General features: G+C 53.8%; 6 protein-coding genes across 6 annotated transcripts; 3 read left to right on the forward strand and 3 right to left on the reverse strand.

The window, feature by feature from the left end:
* Positions 1–469: 469 nt before the first annotated feature.
* On the forward strand, positions 470–2,071 carry VTN49DRAFT_5066 (uncharacterized protein; the record flags this gene model as incomplete). Its single annotated transcript, XM_069413082.1, has 1 exon — positions 470–2,071. The coding sequence occupies one exon, from the start codon at positions 470–472 to the stop codon at positions 2,069–2,071; it is 1,602 nt and encodes a 533-aa protein (XP_069266985.1).
* A 1,293-nt stretch (positions 2,072–3,364) lies between these two features.
* On the forward strand, positions 3,365–5,029 carry VTN49DRAFT_5067 (uncharacterized protein; the record flags this gene model as incomplete). The annotated part of the gene is made up of 3 exons (XM_069413083.1): positions 3,365–3,547; positions 3,619–3,724; positions 3,777–5,029. 3 exons carry the CDS (start codon positions 3,365–3,367, stop codon positions 5,027–5,029), a joined length of 1,542 nt encoding a protein of 513 aa, XP_069266986.1.
* A 351-nt stretch (positions 5,030–5,380) lies between these two features.
* VTN49DRAFT_5068 (uncharacterized protein) lies at positions 5,381–6,895 on the forward strand (the record flags this gene model as incomplete). The annotated part of the gene is made up of 3 exons (XM_069413084.1): positions 5,381–5,987; positions 6,039–6,535; positions 6,617–6,895. 3 exons carry the CDS (start codon positions 5,381–5,383, stop codon positions 6,893–6,895), a joined length of 1,383 nt encoding a protein of 460 aa, XP_069266987.1.
* A 215-nt stretch (positions 6,896–7,110) lies between these two features.
* VTN49DRAFT_5069 (uncharacterized protein) lies at positions 7,111–9,131 on the reverse strand (the record flags this gene model as incomplete). The annotated part of the gene is made up of 2 exons (XM_069413085.1): positions 7,111–8,572; positions 8,641–9,131. 2 exons carry the CDS (start codon positions 9,129–9,131, stop codon positions 7,111–7,113), a joined length of 1,953 nt encoding a protein of 650 aa, XP_069266988.1.
* Positions 9,132–9,518: 387 nt separating this feature from the next.
* Positions 9,519–10,175, reverse strand: VTN49DRAFT_5070 (uncharacterized protein; the record flags this gene model as incomplete). Its single annotated transcript, XM_069413087.1, has 4 exons — positions 9,519–9,581; positions 9,637–9,830; positions 9,882–10,053; positions 10,113–10,175. The coding sequence occupies 4 exons, from the start codon at positions 10,173–10,175 to the stop codon at positions 9,519–9,521; spliced, it is 492 nt and encodes a 163-aa protein (XP_069266989.1).
* Positions 10,176–11,186: 1,011 nt separating this feature from the next.
* Positions 11,187–12,060, reverse strand: VTN49DRAFT_5071 (uncharacterized protein; the record flags this gene model as incomplete). Its single annotated transcript, XM_069413088.1, has 2 exons — positions 11,187–11,863; positions 11,928–12,060. The coding sequence occupies 2 exons, from the start codon at positions 12,058–12,060 to the stop codon at positions 11,187–11,189; spliced, it is 810 nt and encodes a 269-aa protein (XP_069266990.1).
* Between the last annotated feature and the right edge of the window lie 242 nt (positions 12,061–12,302).

The following is a 12,302-nucleotide window of genomic DNA, read 5'->3' on the forward strand; positions in this document are numbered from 1 at the left end:
TTCTGGCCGCTGGGAGTGTTTATACAGCAATAGAGCATCCTCTCCAAGCTCACGGCATGATGGCGCTGCTGGACGGACTACTCAAGATCGATGGAGGCGCTTTCAAGCCCTTCCCCGCAGATCCTCACTTTAGGCGAATAGGAACCGATCCATTGGATTCATTATTGTTAACTACTATTGATGCTGAAGATTTCAAGACTCCAATAGTTCGACCTTGAAGTATAGAAATGGAAGACTATCGTCTATCGAGCTCTGCAAATCCATCCTTTTGAAAATTGAAAAACAGAGAGTTTCTGCCGGCAGAATAATGATCGTACCTTCACCGCCTAAGTTAGACCAATCAGGCTCGCTCTGCATGACGTGCTCTGGGAATTTGCATTCTCTCGAGTTACTTTTTCAAGACGTCAATCGAAAGTAAATGTTTCTCCAGCACATGAGAATGACATAACTTGTGCCTCCAGACGCCATCATGAACCCCCTTCGAGGTGTGGCGCGTCAGGCTTCGCGGGCCGTTGCTCGCCCGGCCGTGACGATGTCTTCTCGTCCAAGCTCTGGGCCGGTCACCGCTTTTGCGCATCCGACGACATCAAGAAGCTCAATCCGGCGTATACACTCGCAGCCTCCCCGAAAAGCACAATCGGCAGCTGTTCGACAAGATGCCGACTCGACGAATCCGGCCATGTCCTTTCCGTGCCTCGACGCGCAGGAAGCCAAGACGGCGTCGCTGTCGGCACGATCAATGCAGTCCGGTCCTGAGCCATCATACACCACGGGCCACCATGAACGGTTTCACTGTGATGAGGCTCTGGTTCTGGACTGGGGCGGCGTGCTGCCGGAATTCGACATCGCCTACGAGACATGGGGCACCCTTAACGCGGACAAGAGCAATGCAATTCTTTTACATACTGGGCTGTCCGCCTCCAGTCATGCTCGTAGCACCCCAACAAATCCCAAGAAAGGATGGTGGGAGCGTTTCATCGGGCCGGGAGCGCCGCTAGACACGGATAAGTACTACATCATTTGTACAAATGTCCTCGGCGGCTGCTACGGAAGCACAGGACCGTCATCGATCGATCCGTCGGACGGCAAGCGATATGCAACGCGGTTCCCCATCCTGACCATCGACGACATGGTACGGGCACAGTTCCGTCTGCTCGATGCGCTAGGGATTCACAAACTGCACGCGTCAGTGGGCGCCAGCATGGGTGGCATGCAGAGCTTAGCCGCGGGGGTGTTATTCCCAGATCGTGTCGGCCGTGTGGTGAGCATCAGCGGCTGTGCGCGCAGCCATCCCTACAGCATTGCCATGCGGCACACGCAGCGGCAAGTGTTGATGATGGACCCCAAATGGGCGCGCGGGTTCTACTATGACTCGGTACCACCGCACTTTGGCATGAAACTCGCGCGGGAGATTGCGACGGTGACGTATCGCAGCGGTCCCGAGTGGGAGAAACGGTTCGGACGGAAGCGTGCCGACCCAAGCAAGCCCCCCGCTCTGTGCCCAGATTTCCTCATTGAGACCTATCTCGATCACGCCGGCGAGAAGTTCTCTCTGGACTACGACGCGAACAGTCTGCTGTACGTCTCCAAAGCGATGGACTTGTTTGACCTTGGTCATTCGCATCAAGTGGCCGCGCAGAAGCGGCGGGAGGAAACAGCCAAGAAGCTGGCTCGTGGCCGTCTCGACCCGTCCGAGTCTTCATGCGGCTTGACGTTGCCGGATAAGCCGTACGAGGAACAGCCCTCGGCGGCGTCGTCCGTAACGCCAATGAACGAGCCTGCACCTTCGGAAGGGGGAGACTCCGGAGAGTTCTCCTCCTCGGGCCCGCCGCAGGACTTGATCCGTGGCATGTCGCCGCTCAAGGACCATCCGGTGCTCGTCATGGGCGTCGCCAGCGACATTCTCTTCCCGGCATGGCAGCAGCGAGAAATCGCCGAAACGCTGCGGGCCGCCGGGAATACGCAGGTGCAGCATGTCGAGCTCGGTATGGATGTGTCGTTGTTCGGACATGATACCTTTTTGTTGGATCTGGAGAATATTGGCGGGCCGGTGGGCAAGTTCCTTAGCTAGACTATTCTCATCTCTCGGGTTATGATTGCATAGAACGGCGCGTTGGTGGTTGGTGTATTTGTATTATTAGTTACCTATTGCATTGCATACTATACCCGTTCTGCACGAATCACTCAGTTTGATAGACGGGAATATGGAAATGTCCAGCCCTCGGATTAGCTCTCGAGTTCGCACTGGTTTCCATGCACGATAGCAAGCCGAGGCTTGCGTGTATAAGAACATGTGCAGGATACCTCGACTTTGGCTTTTGGATACTCATGGTCGTCATCGGGCTGAACATGAACAGAGCCTACGCACAAAACAAAAAACCAGCGAAGCAACCAGAAAGTAACGAATGCATTGTTAGCAATACGTATCTACAAAGTGCAAACGGAAAAGAATATAAACTCAGCTGAGCGAAAAATAAACAACCGATTCTCTCATCCCTAGCCTTTTCAGATTGAAAACTACCTTTTAACAAGGCTCGTCAATGGTTCTGCTACACGCGGTCACGAACACCCTGCAGAACAGGGGCCGCGACACACGGAGCATTTCATCAATAACCTCCGAGGTGTCCTAAGAGTTTTAGTCATCATGAGGCATCACGGGGATGAGAGAATTCGAGTCATCATCCTCAACAGGACACGACTCTGAGCAGCCATCAAATGGGCACATTCAATGACTTCTCAGAGTCATGTCCTCATTGAAGAAAAAAAGGAAACTGAAGAGCAAGGCTTCGTCTCTTAGATCTCTGTTCACTTGCATCAACCACGTCTTAGCATGTCTTCTTCCACCTGTGTTGCGACACAGGGGATGAAGTCCATGCCGGGGGTTTTATTCTTTCAAATGACGTGTCAAGCGCTCGCGTGAATTTTATCGTCATCGAGACGAGTCACACAGGGATGCACTGAATGGAATCCAGTGTGCCCCTGTGGTGTAGCCCGCTCTCATCAGTGAGATGAAGTTGTTTGCATGAAAGAAGGAAAAGGAGCGGATGGTGAATAAAAAGTGTGACTTGTCCGCCTTAAGCGGGTCAAACAGTGCAAACAAGGGAATCACAAACACGTGATGTTTATGTATTTCATCTCGATTCACACGGGTGCATCGAGCTGAGTTGAGCAACAGGTATGTATTCTAATTAAATATAAATAGTAAATGGTTTTTGAAAGTAGATTGCTGACTGTTGCCACGGATTCGTCGCCATTCGAAACGTGCCGGTCACCCTCGCCACAGGGGCAATCCCGGCCACATTCGACCAGAACAACCCGCGAACGACAGAGAGCTCACCAGCTTGAAGCATTGGGAGCTGACAGCATGTCCTGGCTCGAGCGACACGTTTCCTCCCATGGAGTCCAGCTTGTCGCCACCGCTGCGCTGTCCGGAGCCGCGGTCGCCGCAGGGATACTCGGCTACCAGTCCATGAAGAGACGAGAAGCGGTAGACAAGCTCAAGGCGTCGATACCGGATATCAATGATGCATATCACCGTGCAGAATCGGTCGGGTTGACTCCCAATTCCCTGCGCTGACATCAGCTGTGTGCATTATGCTGACTGCGGGGCAAGTGTAGTTGACCGAATACGGAACGACGGTGGCGCCGTTTCAACGGCTGAGCAAGGAAGATGAGCGCGCGGCAGCGCTGGCTAGGCGGGCACAACAGGGTGACTATGATGAAGGTGGGACATTGTCTTCAGGGGAGAGGAGTATCTGGCTGACTATCTGAGGTAGACCTGATTCTCGAGCAGCTGGCTAGAAACCGCGTCTTTCTCACCGACGAAGGCCTCCGAAAACTCCGCTCGTCATTCATCATTGTCGTCGGTTGCGGTGGTGTCGGGTCACATGCGGCGACGGCGCTCGCCCGGTCGGGCGTTGGAAAGATTCGGTTGATTGATTTTGACCAAGTCACACTGTCTTCGCTCAATCGGCATGCCGTGGCTACGCTGGCGGATGTCGGGACGCCCAAGGTGCAGTGTCTACGGAGACGATTAGAGCAAATCGTGCCGTGGGTTCGGTTCGACTGCCGCAACGAACTGTTCAATGCTTCGGTAGCTGAGAAGCTTCTGGGTCCGTGGGCGTCAGATCCAGATAATGGCCAACAGCCCGATTTCGTGATAGATTGCATCGACAATATCGATACCAAGGTGGATTTACTGCATTACTGCCGCACTCATTCAATCCGCGTGATTTCGTCCATGGGCGCCGGATGCAAGGCCGACCCGACGCGCATCGCAGTTGCTGACATCTCGGCCAGCACGGACGATCCGCTCTCTCGCAGCACGCGTCGACGGCTGCGATTACGTGGGGTGAGCTCAGGAATCCCTGTCGTGTTTTCGACCGAGAAGCCCGGCCCGGGCAAAGCTTCTCTTCTGCCGCTCCCCGAAGAGGAATTTGCGAAGGGCAAGGTCGGCGAGCTCAGCGTCTTGCCTGACTTTCGCGTGCGCATCCTCCCTGTCCTGGGTACGATGCCGGCGACCTTCGGGTACACGATTGCCAACCATGTGATTTGCACCATCACCGGCTACCCGATTGAATACAACCTGGGTAGCAAAGGCCGAGACAAACTCTACGACACTATCCAGACTCAGCTCCAGGGCACCATGGAGAAGCTCATCCGTGCAGATGGCAACAAGGACCTTGTGGGCCTGCGCCTGCCCCTGAGCAAGGATGACATTGCTTATGTCGTCGAGGAAACCTGGCGGGGGAAGAGCGCCGTCAGCGGGCTGGCCAACCGCTTGGTACTAATCCCGTGGAAGCGTCCCGCGGGAGGTTTCAAGATCGATGAGGAATGGGACAAGGAGGGCCAGAGGTTCATCCGGATGGATTTGAAGGATCTGGTCTGTATGACCAAAGAGGAATCAGTGCGTCATGAGCGGGAAGTCCTGACGGGAAGTAAGACGGTTGAGGAGGTGTATGAACCGGAAGTCTTGCAGAGGATCCAGGAACGACTTCACGAGGCTGAACACTACGAAAAATACCGATGATTCTATCATCCCTTCTATCATCCCTTGTCTGTAAATTAGCTGGGTATGTACAATAAAAAAAAAAAAAAAAAAAAAAGCGTACACTGGACAGGTGCCAAGCCCGAGTATTCCGTATTACGTATGCAAACCGGGGTAATTCGGTCCCGAACCCACCCCGATCCGTCCTAATCCCTTTTTGGAAAGACATCGCGTGCTCCATTGCTGACATGCCGGACTGATCGGCCGGAAATCCTAGATTGATCGACGACGTCACGATCAGAGTAGCTTGACCCAAAGAAACGACCAAGATTCACAACCAGGGCGGCCTAGGCATGTCTCGATTGTGAAAGGGGAAGCCAGCGGTCAAATCCAATGGATCCAACGGACAGTGAGAAGGAGGCGAACGGCCACAATCGAAGGGCAGGCCACTACAACTCCTCCTCATTTCGCAGCCTGTTGGCTACTCCCACAACAACCGGTGCAGCCTCCAGACCACGGCCGCTGATTGCGTACGTGCGGAACAACTGGGATGCGCGCCGCAGCAACGGCAGCAACAATGCGGCAACTCCCCCCTTCCCCACATCGCCAGGGCATTCTTATCATTCGTCGGAGCCGCGATGGCTGCGCACGGCGCGCGCCGTGGTATCCGCGCCGAGGTTCCGGCGATTCGTCGTGATATATGTGATCTTTGCGTTGACGATATTGATCGGCTGGCAGGGAATCTATAAGCCGGTGGCGGAGGAGCGAAATGCTCTGATCAAGGCACTGGACCGCGGGACGAAGGCCAGAGTAGGTGGGTGGTTCGGGACGAACAATCTGCCGCGACTTGAAGGTCTTGTGCAATTGCGGATGCTAGATTCGTCGCTGTTGCCGGAATATGATGATGCTGAGGACAAGCCCCGAGACAAGGACTCGAAGAGTTCGCGACGGGGGAGACGGTTGGTATTTGTGGGGGATGTACATGGGTGCAAGGATGAGTGTTGGTATCCCTTTTTTATCTATCTAAGGAACTAGCGCTGAGGGTCTGCAGTGGAGGCATTGCTAGACACCATCTCCTTTGATCGTAATGCCGGCGATCATCTGGTCCTCACCGGCGATATGATCGCCAAGGGTCCCGACAGCCGTGGAGTTGTCGATCTTGCTCGCAGTTTGCACGCGTCCTGCGTTCGCGGCAACCACGAGGACCGCGTCCTGCTCTTCCGCCGCCAACAACAGCAACATGCCAAAATTCATGGTGCCGACTCGCCCTACGAACTGCCGGAGAAGGCGGTAACGCCGCAGGACAAAGCAGCACAGCAACTCGCACGAGAACTCAGCGACGAGCAAGCATCCTGGCTGGAAGGGTGTCCCGCGATCCTCCGAGTCGGTTCGATCAAGGGCATGGGCGAGGTGGTTGTGGCGCACGCCGGTTTGGTGCCAGGCGTTGCCCTGGAACACCAAGACCCCGTCAGTGTAATGACGATGCGGTCGATTGATGTAGAGACCCACGTACCAAGTGCGAAGGAGGACGGGCTTGCTTGGACAAAGGTACGCACCCTATTGGAGCATGGTACCCGAGGTTTACCCGGTGTTTTTTGAAGCAAATGACTGACTTACTCACCTACGCAGCTCTTTAATAAGTACATGACCGTCCGTAAGGCAGATCTCGAAGAGCTTCGCGCGAATGATGAAACGGCTCAGGATAATGATGACAATGATGACGACTCTGTGGGCCTGATGACCGTTATCTACGGCCACGACGCGCGCAAGGGCCTCAACCTACAGAGATACACCAAGGGCCTTGACTCGGGTTGTGTATATGGCCGGAAATTAACCGCGCTTATCATCAGCGATGGCGGCAAGCATGACCATGTCCAGGTTAGCTGCAAGCGGTATCAGAAGGCCTGATCTATAAACCTTCAGTTTCTTTTTTCTTCTTGTTTATATATTTCGGCCTGTCTTGTGTAAGTTTCTTGCTTGGTTTGAAAGGTTATATGTATGTGAAGGAGTGGCATGTCCGGACCGGCTCAGTTGGAAGCATTCCGTTGTATGTAATGCATGTTCGAGTTTTCGGTTTAGTACTAAGTACTGAAATCTAGAAATTTTTAATACTGTACATCGGTCTAAAATCGGCTTGGTCCAGGTTCCATATGAGTCCATTGACCATCCGCATCCCAGATGCCGGGCTTGGTAAAGTCCTCGTACCATAACCCGCCGAGCGGGCTGGTGCGCATGAATCCGAAGCGAAAGTACTCCTTCTCACCGTCATGCAGCCGGGTCCAGTTGACGGATAGCAGACCTCCAACGTCATCTGACGGGCGGAACACCTGCAGGCGCATGACATCGTTGACCAGCACCGCCACACCCGCCGCCGCATCGTGCAGCCCTCCGACAGCAAAGGAGATGGTACTGTTCGCTATGGAAGTAACAGTAACATTTGGCAAGGCACTACCAAGCTGCGCATCGCCGAGAAGCGCGGCGGGGGTCTGCAGGATACTGTCGAATCCCCAGCGGGCGATGCCGTTGATGAAGAGGCCCACGAGCAGACCCTGGTAGACGAGGCTGGGGCGAGTCTGCAGCGCCGTGCCCGGGAGAAACAGCAAGGCGAGGATGTAGTGGTGGATGCGCAGATGGAGCTGCGGTAGGGCGGCCATGACGATTAGCACGGCCGCCATCACGGCGTAGAGGGCTAGGAACCGCGGTAGTTTGCCCGCAGCCCAGATGCACCAGGCCTGCGCGGCGGCGCAGACGGTGATGATACTGACGATGATAATCAGCGCGGGAATTGCGCCGGGTTGCTGCTGGATGTCGTGCGGAGTGAGCCGCGAGATGGGGATGCGGTCGAAGGTGTCGGTGTTGAGTGCGCCGACCCAGCATGGTCCTAGCCATAGAATGGTTTTTTCAAACTGCGCCGTTAGATCTGTCAGTGTGTCGCGCGCGCAAAAGTGGTAGATGGCCCAGCCGACGAATGCTGCAGGTAGGAACCGGCCCATCCCGATGGAGACAACCTCCAGATAGTCCACTGCGTCCGGCGGGTCGGACGCCAGTGCTACCTGCAGGTACACGATCAAATAGACAGACACGTAGAACGCCGCCGGCGACGTCGTGAAAAGCGACACTGCCGTTGAAAACAGCACCGAGATCCCAAACAGCAGCCACCGCGGATCACGGCATATTGATGTTTTCTGCTCAAACGTGTACGCCAAAGGAAAATTCGAGTCAAAAGAAATGCTGGTGATGCCATTACGCGTGATGTTTCCGTATCCGCTCTTCTCGCCAAGTCGTCTGATGACACCACAGCCTCCAACAGCATTGTCTATCACGCCGGCATGCAATGCGGACGCGCAGAGGAATGAATCGCCGCGGTAGTAGCTATCCTTCTCCTCTTGTTCATTATCACTGTCCGCCCGCCTGAATGGCGCACCGCCGACAACTAGGGGCTGGTAATTGAGCTCCTGGTCCCCCACCGTGTACGGCTCCAGCAGAGTCGTGTCCAAGCAACCCGCAGGACACCGGAATGTCAGCGCTGCATCCGCAAGTGGTTGGCACTCGCGGCCGTCGACACCGCAATCCGTGCTATTGCCCCTGCAGCCAACTCTCAGCATCCACTATTCCCCTCCAGGCTCATTTTGTAAGGTTGTTGGTGCACGCACCATAGCCTTTCACGACATGATACACGCACCGGAGTCCCATACTCGCCCACCTCAGGGCCAACTACCGACCGGTGCAGAATTGTGAGAAAAATAGCCGCCCAGAGTAGATGCAACAGGATTAGAGCTGCCCATCTGTGTTTTCGCACTGGAAGCACGCGGTCAACTAAGCGGATCGGCGCGGTCTGCAATTTTTCAAAGACGGGAACGATACGGAACTGCCGGGGAGCTCTTGGACCGTACAGAGCATTGCATCGTCGTCGTTTTGAAGACGTAAATGATTCAATTTGCGGTGGTGATCGTCGTCGTGGACGTCGCCCCTGGCGGAGGAGGCCTTCCTCACTGTCGGAGGAATCGGTCAAGTCGGTCTCATCGTGGCCAGCGCCGGCATCGCCCTGCCGCACATCGACGTATGAGTCGCTTCCGGACTCGAGATCTTTTAGGGCGTAGGGTCCCGCGGCGGCTGACAAATCATCTGGTGTCTCGACGCGCATGGTCGAGATTAGTATGGAGTTGGCATTGAGTTGGAGTTTGGCGTTCCACTAGTACGATCGATCGATCCACTTTGACTGCACCGGTCTACAAATTTATTAAGGAACCTTTATATGCCTAGCAATAGTATACAACGTCGATAATTTAGCGTCCTCAGCACGATGCACTTTTCATTATTGTCATGGCGGTGAACGGCTGTCAATTAAGAATATTAAGAGTAAAATAGGGAGTCATACAGACAATGTCTGCAAATCAACACAAGAGGGGATGGGTATCAAACTATGGTAATCATAATAACCGTCGTAACACGGCGTGGCTTTTCGTTAAGCAAAGTCGCCGCGTCTTGATTGCGTCTGGAACGTTGTTGACGTTCATCATGAGAATGGCGTTTAGACATGATAGCGGCCGTAAGGGCGAGTTCTATGCTCCACACGCCAGACGAAATAGATGCCCTAGGGTATCGTGTCAACCAAAACCATAGTGTTCTGGTGCAGAGGATAAACATACCAGAATCCCAGACACCAGCCAAATAATGGCCGACAAGAAGCTGAACGCTTCAGCTGCCCTCCAATGGCCGCAGAAGTTGTCGAAATTGATCGTGCCGCGGTCCCAGTCAAAAACACCGCCACATGGGACGTCATCGAGGGCATCGACTACCAGGCCAAACACGGCGAACCAGGCAAAGGAAATGACAACGTCAACTACGCCAGTTAGCACCGAGAGATGTATCAATGAAACGGAAGGGATCGTACTCGGCCAGATGAAAAAGGTGTGCGCTGTGGGTATCAACCACAGCAAGCCCAAGAGAATCGATAATCCAGCGATCACTTCGCTGTAGATCCAGCGGCCCAAATAGTCGCCCAATCTATCACCATATCCCTCATCCCATCGCTGGAGATAGTATCCAATGATGCCGGCAACGATCTGGCAGGACTGATTAGTATTCGACGGCACACACAAGCCAGTTCTCTGGTTAAGCCCACCGTTGCAAATGTGATTTCCCCCAGACGGAGAACCACAGAGACAAGGCGAGTGAAGACCGGCATGGTGTATTTCTTGATAGTCTACTAGCTCTGGCAAGGAACGCGTGGGTTTATGATTACACTCCACTGGGCTTTGAGAAACAGCGGTAGGTAAGAAAAAAGTAGGAAGAAGTACCGGAGGGTTATTCAGTTCAAGCACGGAACTGTTTGTACCTGGCTCTATATAACATCTCTCAGCCCATGCACTTTGTTGCTGCGGACCAGCTGGCTCCACCATTGATCGGCCTTGTTGTGGACTCGTGGCTGGTTGACTTCATTCTACTCCGCATCGCATCGGCCTTCTTGGACACGCATGGAAAGGTTCAGGTCACAGGACCAGCAAATTGAGAAATCGTCAACTGATGCCTGCATGCCTGAGTGGATCGTGATGATGGCGATGACGCAGATCGATGCGCCAAGTCGCCAGTCGGCAGCTGAAGGCCGCCTATTAGCCTCTCGGCAAGCGTGGAGCTATCAATTCTTAATTGGCTGATCTCCGGCTCTTCCGAAGCTTGAGTAAACATAAAGGGTCGAGGTAGAGAAGGTCTGAGATGCCCGAAGGCTGGCAGAAACGCCAGTTGATCGATCTCGTGACGGCTTAATGGGCTTATTTGAGACGGTCCTCGACAAGCAGCCTCTGTCCATTGAAGACGGATTTCTCCAAAAAGCTCTTATGGTAACTAGGCCAACTTTCCAGCAGCTTTTGAAAGTTTTTTTTTTTTTTTTTTTTTTTTTTTTTAAAAAAAATTTCACATGATTCAAATGACGTCAGCGCTCTTCCAAGCCATTGAAGCTCTGAACTGTTCTGTTATGAGGCTTAGAGATGGAGCTGCGAAAAGGGAATTCGGACTAATTCCGTCAATCCATCAGTCACATACCACGGACTACGATTTACAGTGCGAGTATTTGGCTTATCAACAATTGTCCAGCTTTGAGCATCGATTCCGCCGCCAGTATGGCCGTCACCGGCAAAACGGGTGCAGATAGCACGTGACGAAAGTTTGTTTTGCAAGTAGAAGTTAATACAGGAGTACCTCAACCCTTTTGCTCCAAAAACCACCCAAAGACATTCTGAAAAACGCCCTTGGCCCCGGCCTCAATGACATCCCCGTGGCAAGGGATGATACGGTCAAAATCCCACCCATAGATCCGCCGCGCGGACTCGGCAAATCGCGCGCGGTCTTTGGCCAGCACGTACCAAGCAAATCGCTGATGCGACGTCGCGGGCGGTTTCGCTGAGACTGCAAACGCGAACAGCTTGGTCAGGAGTCCCGCGGTGGCGGATTGCCCCGAACGGGAATACTGTTCGTGCCCTGGTGGGTTGAAGAGCAGGTCCGCCTCGATGACGGTCCGGCTAGGCTTGTGCAGGAAGACAATCTCCCGTGAGACATGCCCATCGACGTACTCAATTTCGATCTCGCGGTCGAATTCCTCGGAGATGGAGATGGAGTGCTTGTTCTTCGCGGTCAAGACGTGGGCAAATGGCGCGTCGCGGTACTTGCCGCTCCGCTGCCGCTTCTCGTACAGACCCTCGGGCGCGATGATCTCCGCGTCAGGAAAAGCTTCCTTCCAGGCGCCAATGTGTAGATGATGCTCCATATCCGGAGCTGCAATGTACCGGACTGTGGCACCCTGGGAGCGAATGGTCTCGTGCACCTCCGGTGTCAGAGTCACTGGAGACACTACCAGCATCGAGCCCGTTGCCAGTTTGACTGGGTAATGTCGACTATTATTATTATCATGGTATTTAAAGCCCGCTCCTGAATCATTGCGTACCCAAAGTCGCTCGCGCACCAAACCGAATCAATCCAAATCGAGAGAACGGAAGACTGAGTGTCGTGATTTGCGGGGTGACCTGGCGGATCACCATCACCTTGGATGGGTCGCCAGGGAAAAGCTTCGATGCCATGGTAGCAATTCTATCATAGAGCACCGAAATCAACCGCCTGGATGAACGCTCATGGATGTTCAGGGGTCTTAAACATTGGGAGCGATGACGACAAAATTAGTCACGTCTCAGGATCGATGGATAGTACTATTACCGAGGCGAGACTGAACCTTGTCAGGGCGCTAGCCCAGGGCAGTGTCCAGTGATGTGCTGCTGATTGGTGACGTCTACTTTCATACATCTCATCAATCCCGAGCTCTTCC

Source organism: Thermomyces lanuginosus (assembly GCF_041956635.1).
Source record: "Thermomyces lanuginosus strain ATCC 200065 unplaced genomic scaffold VTN49scaffold_32, whole genome shotgun sequence".
Classification (NCBI taxonomy): domain Eukaryota; kingdom Fungi; phylum Ascomycota; class Eurotiomycetes; order Eurotiales; family Trichocomaceae; genus Thermomyces; species Thermomyces lanuginosus.